The 20983-nt window shown below is 41.3% G+C and overlaps 1 protein-coding gene across 1 annotated transcript; it reads right to left on the bottom strand.

Annotated features, from left to right (window-relative positions):
- Positions 1 to 178: 178 nt before the first annotated feature.
- CANX (calnexin) lies at positions 179 to 20315 on the bottom strand. Its single transcript, XM_079320230.1, has 15 exons — positions 20201 to 20315; positions 12326 to 12511; positions 11787 to 11860; positions 11203 to 11261; positions 10845 to 10986; positions 9458 to 9539; positions 8102 to 8294; positions 7041 to 7230; positions 6189 to 6302; positions 5580 to 5736; positions 5061 to 5276; positions 4530 to 4649; positions 4289 to 4427; positions 4054 to 4142; positions 179 to 3449 (listed from the first exon to the last, which is right to left on the bottom strand). The coding sequence occupies exons 2-15, from the start codon at positions 12506 to 12508 to the stop codon at positions 3396 to 3398; spliced, it is 1812 nt and encodes a 603-aa protein (XP_079176356.1). The 5' UTR covers positions 12509 to 12511; positions 20201 to 20315; the 3' UTR covers positions 179 to 3395.
- Positions 20316 to 20983: the final 668 nt, after the last annotated feature.

Genomic DNA, 20983 nt, shown 5'->3' with positions numbered 1-20983 from the left:
AAGAGGCGGGAGGCGGGGCCGGGGGTGAGTGACAGGGAGCGGAGCCCGGGCAGCGCTGCGGCCAGACAGCGCTCTGCCCGCACAACCGCGGGCAATAACAAAAACTGCAAGAGAGGCAGAGTCACCGCACCCTGATGAAGACTGGCCCAGCTTTGCTAATTACACAAAGAAAGCCAAACAGATTTAAGTTTCTTTATTGATTAGTTTTTACATTTTTTTCAAGTTGCTTCTACAAGTACCAGTTTGAAATGGACATGAAATCACAGTAGTTGTGTCCAGCAACACTAAAAAAACCAAAACAAAACAAAAAAAAACCCCAATCAACCAAAAACCCCTTTTACAAACCATGAGACAAGAGGGGCATTAACCATCAGTCTGGGATGAGCAGAGCAGTCACAAGCCCAGCTGTACCCACAGCCTCAGTGGAGGAGCAGATTTGTGAGGGAGGAGTAAGGAAGGAGCAAAAGAAAACCATGGACACGTACAAGCAGTCAGAACTTGCAAGAAACCCTCCTCAGGCCCAGGAGTCCATTTCAAAACCACACATGGGTAAGAGGAGAGGTGAAAGCCTCAAGCTGTGACAATCCAGTACTGAGCAGAGCCAGCAAGGGTCGAGCACATCCAGGAGCACTGCTGGAAGGGGTTAGTGGGTTAGATGGACCCTGACCTATCAACTGCCCCCAGGAGAAAAGCTGCTCTCAGCACTTCTGCCTTGGTATTAGAGCCCATGGGTTTTGTTTGGATTCACCATGTCAGCCTAACACCCACCCCCCCATTGTCAGACACAGCATGTCTGGCTCAGCATCCTTTTCAAGAGCTGCCACCCTTGGTTGCACTGACACAAAAGGCCCAAATACACCTGAAAGGATCTGTAACAGTTCCAAACACAGGTCCCAGGTTACAGCCAGGCAGAGCTTCACTACTCTAAAAAACACAGCTATGCTTTATGCACTCAGGATAAGCAGGTAGCTGTATTTTTTTCCCTCCAAGACTTCAAAATTAAGAGCAATTCTAAGGTCAAACCGAGGCACCCAAGCCAGAAAGCAGGATAAAAAGTAACTTGAGCTGTCTATCCATTTTGGAAAGTCTTCATTTATTGTAGTGATTATTTAAAGCATACACTATGGTATCAAAAAAAGCCATAACATGCAGACAGGAGACGTTTTCAGGAGATTTAGCAGAAGCAAATGTAGATTTACAATTAGCTTTAATATATGCTATTTAAAAGCTGATAGCAGATCTCAAGTTCACTTTTGATGCTTTGAAAGAACATGTATGCACATGGATTGTTTGGGAGTTTAAGGCAGTTTGCATATTAAGATAAAAAACCATTAGATTAATTAGATTTTTATGTTGTGCTCAAAATGTTAGCTGAATTGAAACCATTTACACATACTTCATCTCAAAGGACTGAGAGTCATAAATAGCAGCTGCTCCTTGATAAAAATACAGTCCTGAGAACAAGCTAGTAGCAAGGCTTAAGCTATGACATCTTCCATGTCAGAGTATAAGCTATTTTTGCAATAAGGAGCAGTATTGACCAGGTGTTCAACAGGCAAAGGCATTCTAAACATGCAATAGCTCCCAACAGAAGTCTGAAATTACTTCCAGTATCTTGCTTACAATAGTTTATTTGTACACTGCAGAGAGATCAAGAAATCCTGCTATGCATTTGTGATCACTAATATTTCAAACACAACAACCAAGGGATACAACATAAGGACAGGCAGCAAAAGGTGTTTTACCAAAAACCAAAAAAACAAACCCAAACCAAGAGTATTTTAGTAATTGGTTAGATTGTTTGCAAGGTAATGGGAACACTCTTCCCCCCCACAACCCCTGGGAATTATTCCACAAACTATACCTATCATATGACCAAACAACACTGGAGTGTTTAAGTTCAGTGCAAGAAGAATAATTTCAGGACATTTAATTTCATTCTAAACAAAGGCAAAAGTTTATCTATATAGACATCCAAACACCAACATATTTGGTACAGTGTAATGAATTACATCCACCTCACCCTCAGAGGTAACACCCTTGTAGTGCTTGCCTGCACCTGCACCACAAAAAAAGAAAAAAAGTGTTTGAAACAGTGTAGTATGGTAGACCCGACACTTAAAAAAAATTTATTCAGCTGGAATTGAAATTTCCTAACATTCACAATATAATTTAGAATGCACTTGTTACATGAAGAGCAGATAAAAAGACTTAAAACAGTTCCACATACCAGTTAAAGAAATTCCACATGCTCCTTCCCCATCTACAATACTGACATATTGGTTGTGGTTTTTTTCCTTAACAAATACTCAGTTCAACTTGTCTACCTGCCTACCTCCCCCATTTCTACAGCAGACATACAGTGATAGCAGTGAGAGGATATGGGACACTGTCTTATTCAGTGTTTGGACCCTGGAAAGGAGTAGGCCAAGCTATGAAATGGAGTTTGATAATGAGCTGAACATGAAGTGCTTCAACAACTGAGGCAAAGCTGCTCTCAGGAAGAGCTGTATCGTCACAGAGAGGAAAACACTGGTGGCTGAACAGAGGGCAAAGAGGGAAGTAGCTTAACCACACCTCCCCAGCAACCCTCAGCTTCACAAAAAGAATTCAAGAACAAATAAACTTGGTTGTCTGCATGCTCTGCAGGATTAAATGCCACATTAAGATAACCCACTCCGAATCCCAGATCGTTTGTTAACATTTAACAGGACTTTAGCCATGCACAGTATGCATATATTCTATAGACTGCCTAACCCCTTCCTTCCACCCCTTCTTCCTCTTTCCCCTCCCCCCAAAAAATGAAGCTGATTGATTAGTTTCACTACTAGTTTCCCCATACATCCCCCTCCAGTTGGCTTTTCTTTTGAGGGCAGGGGTGTTGTCAAATGCATTGACAACGTTTCTTCAATTACCAAATTTTAAGGGGTATAAAGACATTGGTGCATTTAGGAATTTACATACTTGTAAAAAAAACTAGTTATAAAACTGCATTTTTATCACCTAGCACTTTCAGAATTCATTGTTATATTTCACTAATTAATATATTAAATTAAGCCAAGGTTTGAGACTGGAAAAAATCTACCAATCTACTTAAGAACAGAAAAGAATATTTAAACCAAAAATGAAAAGGTTAGTTATGTTACATTCCAAAATCCACAGCCCATTATATTAAATGCTTTCTTTCTACAGGAATGATGCTCTTTAAAGATGATTGCAAATATTTTACTGCTAGACACTCCATTACATTGGATAGTGTAACTGGAACCTGTGGATGGTGAAATCTTGAGGTTTGTCCAAGTTTCAATGTAAGGTGTCCAAGGTCCTCTCCCAGAACCATGTTTGAAAATAACAACAAAAAAAGAAAATCACAGATCAAGTTCTTATGACTTTTTTCAATCTTTCCTTGGCTTTCTGTTTCTGGGCGATCTATTCACAGTTTCCTCCTCCTGCAAGAAAGTAATTTGTGTAAACATCAATAAAATAAAGCCTAAATATATCCTTAATTAACATTTTTGAGAAAATATAGGAAGAAGAATCCACTTTCACTTCTACATTAGAATTTAATTTTTGAAAGGACCTACTGCTGAAGGTATTTTGTGGTAAACAGGCAAATTCCTGGTTTTCACAATGAATGTACACTATTCCTTGGGAGTGCTTAACAGCTTCTGCTGCTGGGAGAATCCTTTAACTTCAAACAACACTCCACCCATTCTTGAGTCAGCCATTGTGTCAGTGTGGAGCACCTAAGGTCACATCCTGACTGCACTTGAAGCTGAATAAGCCTTTTGCCTTAAGAAGATGCCTGCCAACAGTCCCAGTCCCCTCTCAAGGCAGGCTCTACAGCAGGGCCTTTAGCAGGGTGCCCAAGTCTGCTGAAATCAGCCATAGAAATTCCTATTCTTGAGGGTGATTAAATTTTCCAAAGTTCTGAACTGGGAGGGTCACATGAACCAGGTTAATTTTTAACACTAGTTAAGTGTAGTAAGGCCTGTTCTACATAACCTATGAAAGAAAATGCACAAGCTTCCTTCAAAGATTGAGTACTCTTACCTCTGATGCAGGTTTCCTGTCTTCCTCCTCCTCCTCTTCTTCTTCCTCTTGACTAGCACTTCCTAGATCAGCATCACTTTTCTGCTTCTCTTCAAGGGGAAATAAAAAAAAAAAAAAAAAGTAATTCTCCTTCCTGATTTATCTTCACTTACCATTGGCTTTACCCTGTATCTGCTAATCCTGCTGGTTTGTTCTATCAGGGAGGACATCATTCAAGATTATCTAGTTTACCTACCAAGCTTTTCCTCATTTGCGTCCTCTTCTTCCTCCTCCTCTTCTTTTTCCCCTTTATCTTTTTCTTCTTCTTTCTCATCATCCACCACATCAGGCTGAGGAGCATCAGTCTTCTTGTATTCTGCAGCACTTGGCTGTTTCTGAAAGGCAGTGACAAACCCAGGCAATTATCTGTGACATTCAGGCACATTTACTGAACCTCCTTCTAAACATGAGACTAATTATCAGAGGAAATGCATTACCTTCCCAGAACAGCAGAAAAGGACAACAAGGAACACTGGCAAAGCCACAGTGAGGATGTAGACTACCCAAAGCCAGGGACGCTCTTCAGCAGCTGCCATCATCTGGCCCACAACACCAGGCTGTAAGACCAAAAGAACTGTCAAATTACACTCCATACAGTAAGTTGTAGCAGCTAAATTTAAGCAACAGAATTTTCAAATAAGATTTTTGCAACTTTAAACATTGTAATTCAGACCTAAAAAAAAAATTCAAGTTAACCTGCACAAGTACTTTTCCCATAGCTTACAGATCAAGAATTAGACTATACAGTCCCAATAACAGAGCAAAACCTCAGAAGAGAGCAGTGAGTACTTAGTTACTTATAGCAACCATTAACATACTGTAATTATGAATTGAGGCCCTGACCTGGTTTAGCAAAATCCTCAGCCTTAGCACATACAGGTATATATTGACAAAGGCTGTGTGAGAGAAAAGCAAAGGTGCTTCTAGTGTTCCCCTCAGCAGCACACAATTAAACCTTCCTGTCTCACCTCTGCAGCACCATCAGCTGCCTTCTTCAGTCCCCATCCATCACTAGCCCAATCATCAGCCACAGCTCTTTCAGTACAAATGATAAAGTTGTCAAAAAAGATGTCTGATGTCATGGACCACAACTCAAGTCCCACAGCACTGAAGGGAGTCATCTTGAAAGGTTCCAAGTCTTCAAAAAAATCTGGGTTTGGGATCTTTCTAGGTTTCCATATACCCTAGAAAAAAAGACATTCAGCCTCATCTACTGAAAGACAAATTTTAGATTTTAGCCCATTATGAATAGAGAGATATAATAATCCATTGCACTTAATTACAACATCTATGGGTGCAACTCAGTCTTTGAGAATAAACACAATGAACTGATGCCTGGTAAGAAAGCACTTTGAATCTGTCCACTTGAAACACAGTACAGTCATAACAGCATCTGAAATTTTTAATTACATCTGCTGAAACTAAATCATTCTGCTTTTATAGGAGATGCTGCACAGGCCACCAGCTTAAGCAATGAAAACACCAACCTGATAGTTCACATTATCAATCATAGGTGGTTTCCATTTGCCTTTGTAGTTTGGATTGTCAATCATTGGGCGCTGCCAGGTACCACAGCCAGGAGCTGCTTCACATTTAGGATTTGCAATCTGAGGTGCCTCCCATTCACCATCCATATCTTCATCCCTGAAAAGGCAAATTCAGTTTTGCCTTGCCTTCATACAGAATAAGGCTCAGACAATGTATGATTTCTGGGAAAATCAAAATTCCTACCACTAAATGGAGACATTGAAACTTCGTATAGTATAGGTCTGTAGATAAACATACTGCAGAAAGAGCAAGGATTTCAAAGACTAACTGTGAAGCACAGAAGATCAAAAGTCAGTCACTGAGCACAGCCTCCCCCACTGCCCCTTCCAAGCAGGTTTTACTTCATGGTGAACATCCTTGTCCTGTTCTGCTTACAGTCACAGAAGAGTTGAAAAATGCAGAGGTGAATGCAGGACATGAGTCCTCAGACCACTGCCTTAGAAAAATAGCCTGAACAGCAACTGTGTCAGCAAGCAACAATGAACTGCAAACATCAGTACCAAAGTCAGGAAATATTTGCTGTCATTTGTGACAGGCAGCAAACTTACCAATCTTCAGGTTTCTCAGCATCAGGGTCTGCTACATATTCTGGCTCATCATCCAGCCAACCTTCTGGTTTCACAGCGTTTTCATCTGCGATCTTTGCAGGAGCATCCTCATCCCTTGAGGGCAGAGCATTATGTGTTAACATAAACAACACATAAGAATTCTTAAACCCACAGCATGATTCCACAGACTCTGAACAAGCCCACTGCTCTAGACAGCCAGCCTCCTTCCCTTCTGTCAGGGTCACCCATGATTTCAGAAAGGATTGCCTTGCAATCCTAGCACATGTGCCTCATGGCATATCAAGGTGCCAACTGCAAAGCACTACTACTATTTTTTTAACCAATCTAGAAGGGGCATATTACAGCAAATGCCACTTCTTAGCAGCAGCTGCAAAAGCACATTTGTGCTTGAAATTGAGTCTACAATTTACAAAGCACAGGTACAAAGCCAGAAAGGCAAGATCAGTTTCTGATTTAGGGAATCAGGTTTTTCAATTACCTTATCTATACACTACACAAACAACTACAAAGATCCTTCAGTTATACTTTCTACAGCACATCTTTTGATCTCATCAAGGATGAGACCAACAGGTAGCATTTCTGCATTCTGTATTTCTGTAAAATCTTTGTCTGTGGCCAATGCAGGAACAGAAGCACTAAACAGAAATAACCACTGGATGTGGAAACTCTCTCTTTGCCTACTGAAATGCTGTTAAGATGTCTAAACCTACAGTGTTTTCATTACAAGGGTGAGACTCAAAATCTTCCATGTCATGTGAGAAAGACATTTTGATCAGGAACAAATTACTGGGCTAAGGACTCCCTCAATTCCATACCCTTCCAACACCTTACCAGTCATCTGGTTTAACAGCATCTGGGTCAGGGATTTTTGGTCTCTCATCCCAGTCCTCAGGCTTCTGGTCATTTGGGTCCTCAATCTCTCGGGGTGGATTCACAGGAGGAGACATATCATTTAGCAGATTCCCACTGTTGACAACTGTTTGATCGACCAGTATCTCAAAACTATTGTCAGGATTCAAGACTGTAAAGAAAAAAGTTGATGCAATCATTGCATGTACAATACAGAGCATGAGTCAAAGCATCACTTATATCCACTGTACAACCCAAGCTACCACCTACCCATCAACTGCTAAGAACCTTTCTCCTTACACCAAAGTGCAACTAGTGATGATGCACCACAGCTCACCCTGTGAGAAGGCAGACTCCTGGCAGAAGTCCTATGTGTGTTAAAAGCACAGAGGTTTGTAAAGTGATTTAGCAGTAACCACAACAAGTTGACTTTGGCACAGTATTGCTTTAGTAGTAAGAATGTATATACTCATATTCTACTCCAGACTAAGACTTCCTACTACTGACTAACAGAATTTTAATCTCACTTTTTTATCTACTGCTGTCTCTGTAGTAGGAACAGCTAGAGACACCCTCAAGTACTTCCTGAAATATTTTGATCATAGCTAATATACCAGACACTAGTTCAAGAACTCCAGAGTTTGCCTGGTACATGAAAACAGAAAAAAAACCCAAGCAAGACTAAAACAAACCACGATGCCTCTACATCTAATGCTTAGTGTAGCTCACATTATATATGCTGATAATTATTTCAAATATACTTAGTTCAAGTTACTTACAACTACCCTGAAATTCAGTCCTCCTTTAAGCATTAAGTTTAAGTTGCAGGACCTTTCTTACATGAATCAAGACTTCCCGGAAAGATTAAATAAGCCTTTGCATAGACAATCAGCTTTTGCATTTGAAGCTTTCAAGTGATTTTTAGTTATTTAGTGCATTGGTACAAATATTCACCTATACAAATATTCATCTAGCTGACTTTATGAGCTTTTGGTGCAGAACACATAGTAATTATTAATATGCATAGTTAGCAGTAACCATACCTAGAGTGTAAAGATGAGTCTTCTTATCAGTAAAGTAAGTCTTCAGATCTGCATCTGGACGCTTTGCGTGCTTCTCCTCGTATTTGCCAGTCTTTGGGTTTTTGTGCCGGAAGATGAAGTGCAATTTATAGTCCTCTCCACATTTGTCAGGGCCAAACATTATTGTATATGGAGTTTTGTCATGGAACTGATCCTTTAAAAACAATGCAATACTTCACTCCATTATTTTGAAATACAGCTTAAGTCATTGTCTGGCATAAGAATTCCCAATTCGTTAAAAACTATTCTGCAACTTGGATACCAAGTCCATGAAGTCCCCACACTAAGTCTTATGTTCCTCACATAAATCTCCAGAAAAAATAATGTGCAGAGAACTATCCCAACTATTTCATTTTGCACCTTTGGGCTCTACTTTCCACATGGAAAACACCAGCTATCCAAGCGTTATCTAAAAGATTAGTGTGACAGCCATAATGTTTAAGTATACCTCTACATTACAAGAAAGTATTTAAAAAGTTATCAATTAGAAGTATCAGCTACTGACAATAATGAAAGGCTAGCAAGGCCACTGAGTTTCTTCCACACAAAGTGATAAGCAGCACTAAAAGTGCAGCCAAGCTGCATTTAGTTCACACTTATGAACTGGGGTACTGCCTCAATCTAAGTTCTAACTGGATATAATCACAACCAAACTCTGCAAGTCTATTTATTCTTGCTAATGTTATCTGAAAATCCAATGCACATATGAAACTGATTAGGCAGCCAAGTTGGTGTTTGTGGTTATTTTGGAGTTTTAAAATAGTTTGGAAATTGTATTAATAATTTTGATGCTTTGTGTTTTAGCTTTTTTAGCACAAGTCCAATGAGACTGCAGTGGGAAAGGAGAAGGATGGATAACAAGTAATAAAAGGTACATCCTCTAAAGCCTATGAAAATGGCTAAAGAAAACCCATAGGCTACAACAGCCTGTGGAAGGTTACCCAGCAGCTCAGCTTTGTCTGAACAGGCTGAACCACTTCAATGAGAGGACAAAATGCAGTTCTTAGGCCCCAGGAGCTGGCTACTCTCCTAAGCACCTCCTGTTTCATTCTAGAACCCAGGAAAATCTGAAGTACTGTTGAGTTTGGCAAAGGTCTACAACTGCTCAGCTATTAGGGAACTTCAGTTTCCACTCAAGGGGCCGTCACATTTCAGCACTTATCCTCTCCAACTGAAAGCACTGGCAAAATGCTGAGTGCAAAGTACTTGGGCAATCAGGCCTCACTGCCTTCACTACAAGGGTTTCTTCAGAAAGAAACAAAGAAAAAACTTCAAGTTCTTTTACAGCTAATACCCAAAAGCAGTAGCATTACTCACCAGGTTCAACTCAGGGGTTTTTGAAAGCAATTTCACATAGGCCCCACCACACTCAATTCCATTTTGGAAGTTTACTTCATACCTAATTTTAGTTTTGGATAGAAGAGGGGAGAGCATGTTATACACGAGGAAAAGCTATTTTCGTAATACACAATGACAACTTTTTCAGTACAAATTAACAGTAATACTGTTTTGTTGTTTGCTTTAAATCACTTACCCAGTGAATATTAAAGATACAGTCATCTAGATTAATAAAGATATAAGGACTAAAAAAATATTCACAAGAGTCTGAGAAACAGTTTAAAAAATTGAACATTTAGAAGAATTAATCTGACAGAAAAGATTAAAGAAATTGAGTGCTAGCCTAGAAGATAATGACCTAGAAGTAGAGAGGAGGAAAAAAAAGCTTTCTGGTATATGATACTTCAACAGGAATTGAGGCAAACCAATTATTTTCCCCACAACTACTACAGCAGAGAGAAAACTCAATTTGCAAGACTACAAAGCAAAAAAACCAGTTGGATTTTAGGAGAAGCCCCTTTAGGGTTATAAGCATACAGCAGTATATTTAGGGATGCCAAGGAGCCTGAAGAAGGCAAAACATCTCTGTCAGGAATAAGCTAAGTATGCTTGATTCTCTCACAATGCCAGCAGCTGGAGTGGATGACCACTGGGGTATATTTTTAGCCTTGCATTTTGAGCCAAAACTAAACAGTGCAAAGCCAAGTGACCAATTCACTATCTTGTGCAAACACAAATTAATTTACTCTTTATTTAAAATTGATAGCATTACTAATAATGCACAATTCAACTGTTCTCACTGAATGTTTTTCCCCTGACTTGCTTGCCTAACACACATGCAAGTAGATTCTTCTACAACAGTCATGACCAGAGCTTTGTAAGGTGTTCATCTTCCATGGCAAATGAATTAAAGCACAGGAAGGAGGAAACAAATGCATCTTTACCCCTCCATCCACTTCCCCTCAGAAACAGGGGGCAGTTTACTGTGTAAGTGCACTGACCTACTTACAGACCAGTGTTTGTTCAAAAGGACAAGGACTTCCACAATTAGCAGTACAAAAGTCAGTTGCCTGACCTTGTTACAATTAAATCAAATGAACTGAAGCCACAAGACAGGTTACCAAGTCTAGTTTGCAGAGACTTTTTCTTTTCTAGGCTTCAGAATGACCCATGCTGTTACTAACTCTCCACTTGGAGAGTCTGAGTCACTATTTTACTTTTACTCAAAATAGTTTAATAACACATTACAGCATCTTGTGTCATCTAGACCCCAAGTCAACCAAAGCTCAGTTATGGAAGTTAGCAGGCTCAGCTTGCTATCATGTCACCCTGGAATCAACAGAACACCAAATTATTCTTTACTTACTGTATAATAAGGGGTTTGGTATCAAACACAAATGGCTTGGAAAGCTTAGATGAAATTGCATGATGCTTAGCTCGGGTTACCATTACAAGCCCTTTGTCCCCTGGAAGCTTCGTTTCTTTCATGTCTTGGACTTCCCATTTACCTGGGGAAGAAATTGACCAAATGTTCATTTATTTTAAAATCTGAGTGGATATTTTGTTTAAATCAGAACTATAGTTTATATTGTTAGCCAGGTATATAAACATCCCTTCCATTTTCTTCAGTGAATATAATTTTAGCTGAGAAGCAGAAAAGAAAGACCTCTTTTTCATATGTGACAAACAACATCAGACATTTAGCACCCAAATCTTGAACTCACCATCATATTTGGCAATCTCATCATCTGTATCATCTTTCTTGGCTCTGGAAAGAATCCATCTAGAAGACAGACATCCAATGTTTGGAAAGCCATATTTCTTCCCCATCACACACTAAAAATCTTGCCCTTAAGGCAGCCCTCCCTGTCTCATGTCTACACCCCAGTATCTTAATCCCCTGAAGTGTTCTGCTCCCAAGCCTGCAAACTTTGCTTGTTTGCCACTTCCCATCCCAAGGTAGGGCCATGGCCTCATGAGTAAATACCTTGCTCCTGTAAAAAAAAAGCAATAAAACAAAAAACCAAAAAACAACCCCACCAAAACCAGAAGTAGCACATTATCCTCACATCACCTGAAGAAAGTAAAAAAAGCTACGTGTAATGGCCTCACCTCCCCTTTATTGCTAGAACTTAAGGAAATACTGGTTTAACTCAGCATTTGAACAGTTAGCCTCAAGTTGTTACTGTATTCCCACCTGAACAGGGGCCCTTTGATTCAGTTCTGCATAACTCAAGTTCTGCAGAGAGCCTTTCATAAAGATTTTACATTACTTGCTGTACCAAATCATCCTTCAGGTTATACTCACCCATCCAGAGTTCCTTTATCAAAAGATTCTGCAAAATACACTTCACCAGTTGGGACAGGGGGCCTGTAAGTAACCTATTGGGAAAGGGGGCATTTATGAACCTTTCAAGACACATTCTTTATTCTACAGAAATACAGGCATGTAAAGCTCACGCTCCCTCTTACATGCAAATACAGCTCACCTGGACATTCTTGAAGCACAAACACAGAAATTACATAAATATTGCTGCTGGTGACAAGTTGTTGTGCTTTTGTCTGCAACTAAAACTCAAGTATATTCCTAGCTGGAAATCTTAGCATTAACTCCTGATACTCACATCACAGATTCAAAGATTAGATTTAAGTCTTCTGGAAGAACATGGGGGACATGAGAACAGAAACAAAGCAGCTAACCTTAATTTCAAGCCCTACTCTCAGATAACATCTTTAATAACATTACAACATACTAAAAGTTAAGAAAGTAAAAACAACTCTGATCAGACTCACATTAACCAAAACACAAGCAGTTATTCAATTGTTAAAAGAAGTTCTATGCCAAACCTTTGGAGCTGGAGGAGGACTGCTTGTTTCAGACTTTGACTCTTCTACCTCCTCAATACCATCATCCAAGTCATCCTCAATATCAACTACATCATCAGCATCATTATCTTCATCCATATCATGTGCCTGGACAGCAAGGATCCCAAGGGCTAGCAGGGTCACACACAGCCATTTCAGCTCCATGTTCTGAATAAATAAGACAAGGCAAAGTGGTCAGGCCAGCACTGCACACAGAACAACACACTGACTGCTGCTCGGTACAAACCCGAGCTTCCAAGGCAACAGGTGAAGTGCAAACTTCTCTCTCCAGCTCTGTTATTTACTGCATCTGCCTGAGACAGCTCTAAAAGCTGGGGAGGAACACAACATAAAGCTAAGTATTTAATACCAAACAGACATTAACTGAGTGGAGAATCACATGTGTTCATTCTGGAGACCATACTGCAGAAGTGCCATCATTTTGCTCTTACACTGCCACAGCCCACAAGCAGGACAGCAGACATATGTGATACCACAACATATGTGGCTGTAAAAGCCTAAAAATAAAATCTCTTTTGTGTTTATGGAGGACTTTTAGTACACCATGCAGGAACTCAAGCTTCCATTCAGTCCAGAAATTGAAATAAATTTTTCTATTTTATTCAAAAACGGATTTTTGCAGAGTAATGAATCCTCATTTCCTGCACAATATATTTTTTGTGATTTCAAATGCAGAGCCCTGGTGTTTTCAGTCATCAAGTCTCTTCCTCAGGTTTTGTTGTAGAATTACTGCCAACTTATTACTGCCAATTACTGCAGATGCCTATAAGCAATTGAAGCTCCTGGAAACTGACACTTGATTCAATTCTTCTTTCAAACTAATTTAACAAGATGACCAAAGAGACTAGCTGTTAACTGAAGCCTTACAGAATTAAAATATTACCCTTAAACTAATTCATAAGGTGATCAGCACATTGTCACACCTAAAACACGATAGGCAAGCCATAGCTTAAAATATCTTGTAAGTAAAATGAGTTTCAATTTGATCTTTCTCCTAGAAAAACAAAATCACTGCATCTTTAGGTTGATATAGAAAGTAACACTCCTGGAACACTACTCAGTTTTATCTGCCCAAAACCTTCACAACAACAACCTGCACCTTGCTCATCTTTTCTCCTTTGAATCCCACTTCAAATTTTCTGTCCAAAACCAGAGGTATAACTGAGACTGAATTTTTTTTGAAAGCAAGTATAAAACCAAACATTCCCTCCTCCTTCCCCTACACTCCTAAGTCACACAGTAGCCCTGCAGACTCACCAACATAACTCAAGCAGAGTTAATGGTGCCTGTAGGGGCTTAAGATCATGCTAGGAAACAAACTTTCAACTTTCCAATGCATGTTTAGGCAACTAAAAGAGTTTACATTCTCAAAGGCTTATCAGCACTACCTAATATTCCAAAATTATACTCATACTAGATGTACCATTCTCAGATTATTCTTTAACTTACTTCTAATGACAGAGAAGATTTTATAACTTTATAACTGTAGTTTTATAACTACAACAAAATTGTATTTTAAAGACTTGAGCTGAGGCCATGGCCATTTTGTCACTACAGCAATATGCAATTGCAGCCAGTTTTCCAACAATAGTGATGGCCTTGAGGATTATGGTCCAAATGCATGTGCACCAACCTCCCCCACTCAGTTCAGACATTCAGGGAGCTGCACCCAAACACCTCTGAGCCAAAAGGACAATCATTCCTGAAGGAATAGCTGACAAAAACTTTCAAGGGCTGTTATATATGAGCAAAGCTTGTTTGCTTAATGCACAGTGTACAGCCAAAACTGAAAACAGTTTCAGACCTCAAAACAGCTCATAGCTCTTAATATTAGTGTGACAACCACAATACAAAACCAAGGACTGAAAGCAGTCAAGAAGACATCAGTACCCTTGGAGCTGCAAATTCTTCTTGCACAGATAACGTGTTCTTTGAATAAACTCAAACCCACCAGCATAAAAGCAGTACAGAAACAAGAGCCTGAAACTTCATCTGAAAAAAAATGATCTTTAGAGCTCTGGATGTGCCCTGCATGACTGAAGCAACCACAGATGAGATGGTACAAAAAACACCTTTCCATGGAAAGGGTTTTATTTTGTCTTACCTTACCAATAAGGCCTCACCAAATACTTTCAAGATAGAGCTAAATTCAGGAAGATAATACAGTTTTATAACCACTTTCAAATTATACTATGCAGATAGAATGAGCATGTCATGATTTGGAAAGAGATATGACAAAGTTAATCTTAAAAATAAACCAAGGTTAAAAATGAGCCAATTCTCTCCTTTCCTAAAAGGAAGGAGTTTCTGCACGCCTCCTCCTAACCTTGTGCAAAGGGTATTAATGGCTTAGCATGCAAGTAATCTTTTAAGTAATCTCATCAGCAGCCAACCAGCACGATAGTTTTGGTGAAAGAATTAAATCATTCCCCACAACTTTCCTGCTAGTACTGGCTTCAAATGTAATAATTACCTACTTTACACCCCACCCCGACTACAACCTTTTGAAAATATTTGTCAGCAGCAAATGGACTTTGGCAAATGTTCACACCTAAGTGGCAAAGTCACATGGCCTCAGAAATTCTTCTGTCAAAGCATCTTAGCTAAACCAGACAATTCTGCTGGGGACCACACAGCAGGAGCAGAATGCTGCTGCATGTCTGTACTCCTGATACAGCCACAGGTATCTACCCTGTTACACTTATCATTTAATGCTCTGTCTGAATTTCAGGCCTTGCTAAACCTCATTTCAAGAGAGAAGTGTTTCATGGTCAAGTTCCCAAGCAAGCTTCATCCCCCAAAAAAAGAAAGCTAAAGAAGTCTGAAGAGAAGTTAATCCAGTTTCATGTCCTTACCTCTTTACAGTCATTGGCAAGCAGTTGTCACAAATTTATATCCCTGCAGAAAGCTGCTTAGGACACTTCCTACATATTAAATGAGTCCCAAATGCAACATAAGCTACCATTCATACATGAGCCTTGAGTACAGGCTGGTAGCTTCTTCTGCAACTGCCAGTTATCATGCCAAACTCCTTATTCTGTTTAAACTGAAACAATATAAAAAACTGACTAAATTATAGAAAAAAGGCACTATGTTCTCAGAAGAGCAATTTAAGTGAAGCACACATTTTCGATATTTAAAAAGCTACTTCTATCCATAATGGATGTACTGCTATAGGAAAAAATTTCAAATTCACTTAACACAATCCTTAGGGACACAACATAAACACAATTATGCCCTAGTAAATTAGGTTATTCCTAAATAGAAGAGATGGGGAGGGTGAAGAGAGATGCAACTCAAGTCTTATACAAACCAGGCATAAATCAGTTTTTCAGTGGAACTTTAAGTTGCTGGCAACTACAGGTGTTCAATTAGTCACCTCAAACGTAGTCTAACCTACAGACACTCTCACCTACTCTATTATGATCAGACTTCTCCCTTAAAGAAGTGTCTAATTTCCAAGCAATTACCATCCTTAGGCATTTTTTACTCTGCCTGCACCTCCCTTCTTCAGATTAAACTGTATGGTATTTCAGAAGGTTGGTGTATTTCTGATCATGCAATTGCTGAAAGCCATTAACAAAGGAACACTTTCATAATAGGTGAGAGCTTCTGACGTCTCCATTCTACTTCAGTGCAACCATCGCTTTCACCATAACAACGTTTCAAGTCAGTGATAACAACTTCATGGACTTTTTTTTTTTTTAATAAGATCTTCAGTCACTTACAGACATTGGCACACCACTCAGATTGAAGGGAAAACAACTGCAACCCCAAAGTTTGAGATCGTTGGTGCTACAGATTACTTGTTCTCTCTCTGCACACACCCATGGCCAGCTTCTGCCCCAGAAAACTTCAGAGCACTGTTCACCTGATCGTCAAAAGGCTGAAATATTTTACCCCAGTATTTACAAATCTATAGCAGAGCACTGAAAATAGACTCCTGGAACATCTGCACTACAGACTTTACTTTTTCACAAAGTAAATTCAAAACCAAATTAGAGTGGGATTCAGAAACAGAATCAGGATCTTACCCCAAACCAGCACTCATAACATGTGGGACTAAGTGATTGCTACCTTTGGAGTTCAAGGCTTTCAAAAAAGTCATGCATCTTCAAAGATTAATTTTTATTTAGAATTCCCCTTTCTCTGGGCACAAAGGAGAAAGTTCTTCTTAATTACTGAAACCACACTGGAAACACTCATACAACAGACATAGAATAGTTGCCACTATTCTCCCTAACACACATCCCCTGTAAGAGAGTGAAATTGTCCACAGAAAGGATCTTCAAGTCCTCTGCTATCATTCTCCCAGAACATACTGTTTAGAAACTTCCCTGTCAGGTCAAACAGAGCCTGCAAAACCAGTTTAATCATCTCCTTGGTTACTAATCTATTTCAGTGGTTCACCAAGGCAGTTCTTAATACAGCATATTTCAGAATGTATAACTACATTTGGATGGCTACTGACTATCTGGTTTACTACTTACTCTTTGTTTAAAATAATTAACAGTCAGACTAAATAGAACTTATGAAAATAAGTCACTTACTACAAATTACACCTAGGTAATTTAACTGGACGAGCATCAATGGTTTCTATCCCAGCAGTATCTGAAATCTCAGCTGAGTGACTTATGCAAAGGAAGAACCAAATCCACTACCAAAGTCCTGTGCTCCAAACACTGGGTTTCAGTGTGGTATTCAGAGCACAAGCACACCAGTGAAAACAAGGACAATGCCTCATGCAAGCCAAGAATTAGGGAAGAAAAATTTAAAGTCAAACATAAAGATGATTCATCACAACACACACAAAAAAAAAAAAAAAAAAAATTGCAAGGAGACAAGAACAGAAAGGCTGAGACATAGATAACAATTTTCCCTCTCAAATGAGAGTTCTGTGGGTTTTGAGCAAAGGCTCAGTTACCCTACTTGGTAGTGCACTAATTTCCTAAAGTCAGAACTACTGAAGAGCAGAGGAAATCTCTTCTACATCTCCCAATCCCTCCTGCCTTCCACATCCTCCCTCCTCTGCGGTGCCAGGGTAACTGTTTACACAGCCTCATGATGAACCAGCGCTGGTTTAAGATGGCTCCAAGTCCTTCTGCCGTGTTATTTTAACTCTGAATCAATACCCAGGCTGACCCAGCAGCAAAAGCAAAAAGATTTGTAGCAGTACCAGCGAAACTAAGTAGCTAAGGATAGAGGAAATAAAGCTGTTGGCAGCAGAGCCAGCTCAATGCCACAGTTTCAAGTGCAGGTCTGTCACCTGCATCTGCCTGACCTGTCTTTAGGCAGACTTGGGAGATGGACACCACCATGGTGAAAATTAAAACTGTGTGGCCAAATACTATAATTTCAACAACCAGTACAGTGCCTCAGCACCCCTGAAAGGAGATATAGTAAAATCATGTATATACAACTCATATAATGCAGACAACACTTTTTCCCTGAAATACTGTTTTTCAGCTGGACAACTTCCAGCATTGGGAAGATTCTGTCTTTAACATCATAACTCAATGAATAGCAGACAAGGCTAAAGAAAACCACTTGACTAACAGTACAAGAGAGGCAAGAACTCTCCATGGTGGTGGCTTACCCTCCTACAACCATCTTTTTTTCTTCAGTAAGGGGTGACTGGGATACACTTCTACACGAGGAAGAAGTCTCCTAGAAAGGATTATCCAAGCCTCTTCTGGAGACCCCTATAGAAAAAGCTGCCTCCTGTTTGGGTTGTAGAGAGCACAAACCAGGCAAGGGATAAAGGTGTGAAAAGGGAAAGCAACAAAGCTTGCTTTTAATAGGCACTTCAAATATGCCAATTTCTAAAAATAATGTACAACAGTGCAGATACAGTACAAAAGCAAAAAGCAGATATTGTTTGTCAGCACAGATACCCTTCCTGCAGAACTGGGAGTCCTTGGAGGGTAAAGACAGAACCATGAGGCTCTTTGACCTCATAAAACAGATGGACTGCTAGGAAAATTATATTAGGTGGGGGCAGATCTGGAAGGACCCCAAAATCTCTGAGACTATCATACCTAGAAATCAATTCAAGTTTGCCCTGCCACAGAACTGATTCCAGCAAGAACAGGCTGCCACATGATTACTACCAAAGGCAGAAAATCAAAGGCCAGAAAAGGAAGTAAAAGGCAGGACTAAGTACAAGTCTCAGTGCATTCTCTGTAAAGGATTTACTTATTTACTCAGGGGGAAGCACTACAGCACACCCAATGAGAGGGTACTCTGACAGAAATTGAAAACTTTCTTACTATTTTACACTAGATTCCCTTCCTAGGAGGGCAGCTGATCTCACAAAGCAGTTTACCTATTATACACAGCCTGTAAAGTGTAAGTATCTTCTTCATAATGTTTTTATAAACTAGAAATACTAGAAGTTAATACAAATAATACAAAATTTTACTCAAACCTTTCCCTAATTTTATTAAGTGTTTTGCATAAGCCTATGCAATACAACCAAATTAATCAAATTTACAAGGTGGTCTGAAGTCAGGTACCTCAGTGAGCCTAGAGTAAGATATATATACACCAACCTATATTTAACTATTATTTTATCTGCATTAGCTCATACATTATTATAGTTCAGTTATCTCTCTGCAGTACTTTAGCAACAACCAAAACCATGACCTGCAAAACTGCCCCGTAAAACCCACGTGCTAACTATGCTTACTTGACGACGTTAAGTAAACACACTGCATTTAGAAATACATTACATGCCCAGAGACCAGTTTTCAGACATCTAACATACTCTAAATAAGTTCCAGAAGGAGTTTTCCACGATGATCTGCAGAAGCTCTGAAGCATTAATTAAGTTAACACTGATCTTATTGATATCTGGACCTTTACCATTACTACTACCATTAATACATATCCTTTTCCCTTCACAACCAAACCACCTGCAGCATTTCTCTTTCTACAGCCTAGAAAGTTCTGAACCTGCCTGTGAAAGTTCACACTCTAGAATCAGTGCAGATAAGAAAGTAGTGTGCTGTCCATGCTTTAATTCAAAGGTGTGGGTTTTTTCTTTTAAAAGCACACAATACAATAAAAACCTCAGCCAGAAAAGAGATGCCATTTATACACTATTTTAAAGACATTTTAAAAAAATCAAATCAGGCGTTTCAATTTCTTTAAATTCTCCTATCTTCCTGCTACAGATTCCTCATCTGCACTTCACCTGTTGGGCCTCCAGCTCCGCACCCTGAGCTCCCCCTTTCCAGAGGCTTCTCCTTCCCTCGCACAGCCCCAGCCAGGCCCACGCCACGCTCCGCACCCACCTCCTGTTCTCCCTTTGCGGGGCTTCATAAGGAACCCATTCAAGATTATTTCCGACACCGGAACACGTAGCCAGATAAAACCTAAACCACGCGTTGCCCACATCTCCGTCCGGCCCTCGCCTCCCTGCCGGTTCCACAAGGCGGCCCTGGCAGCAGCCGCTGCCCGGCATGGCGCTCCCAGAACTTACCAGAAGAGCCGCCGCTCCCGCCAGGCCGCTCCGAGCCTGCGGGAGCCGGGCGGGACTCGGCGCCGCCGCAGCCCCGCGACAGCCCCCGACCGCAGCGGCCTCCCCGGGCCGTCCCTCTCGCCCCGACTCCGGGGGGTCCCCGCCTCCTCCCACCCCCAGGATGAGGCCGAGACCACGCACGGGCCGCCCACCCCCCAGGGCCCAGCAGCGCCCCGCCGCACGCCCCACGACAGGCCCGGCTCCCCCACCGCCTCACGGCGCGGGCGGGCCCGTTCCCCGCTCCCCCGCCCCGATGTTCCGGAGCCGCAGCGGCTGTGGAGGGAGGGCAGGGACGGACAGACGGACACACTCACCCTCCGCCGCCCCGGCCACCACCGCCGGGCTCCCCTCACCTCCGTCACGTGCCCGCGCGCCCGCCGCCGCCCGCCTATCTGCCGCGCGCCAGCCCCACCCCCGCCTCACGGCGCTCGGCCTCTCCCATTGGCGGACAGCGCGCCCATCGGCCCGCCCAGCAGCCATTCCTGCGCTTTGATTGGCTGATATCTCCGCCTCTCAACAGCCCGCCCGCCTCTAAACACGCCCCCAACGGTGCTGCCCTTCGTGGAGCGCTGTCATTGGTTGGCGGGGTTGCAGGAAGTGCCGTCTGATTGGGTGGTTGCGGGCAGGCCGTTGGGATGTGGGCGGGGTCCCAACGGGTCTCGGTCCAGCGGCGCTGCGGAGGCTGCCGGGGCATTGCGGCCGGTAGGGGGCGGTAAGGGGCGGCAGGGGGCGGGGCCAGCGCTTCACGCCCTCCCCGCGCCCCCCATCCCCTCACGCCCTTCACCCGCTGCCTCATAAAATGCCATTGTGTTAAACAGCAAAGCTATCTTTATCCTTATGTCTTTTCGTTCGCTAGAGAAGGTGTTCATGTTTTCCTGCCTTTTCAGAAAATTCAGTGTATCCGCCGGTTTTTTTCCTCAATTACAAGCCGAGGGTTTAATAAAATAGTGAACAGTGACACAGACTCCAGGGTGTTCAGAACACGGCAGTGCTGCTCAGCAGCTGCTTCTCCGAAGGCCTTGTGCAATTCCAGAACCTTTAACCTCTGCTGTGCTTTGAAAATGAAAATAACATAGTTTTGTAGAGGTGAAATGCTC

This window comes from Erithacus rubecula (assembly GCF_903797595.1).
Source record: "Erithacus rubecula genome assembly, chromosome: 16".
NCBI lineage: Eukaryota > Metazoa > Chordata > Aves > Passeriformes > Muscicapidae > Erithacus > Erithacus rubecula.
The sequence above is the reverse complement of the archived record's forward strand: the minus strand, read 5'-3'. Positions and strand labels throughout refer to the sequence as shown.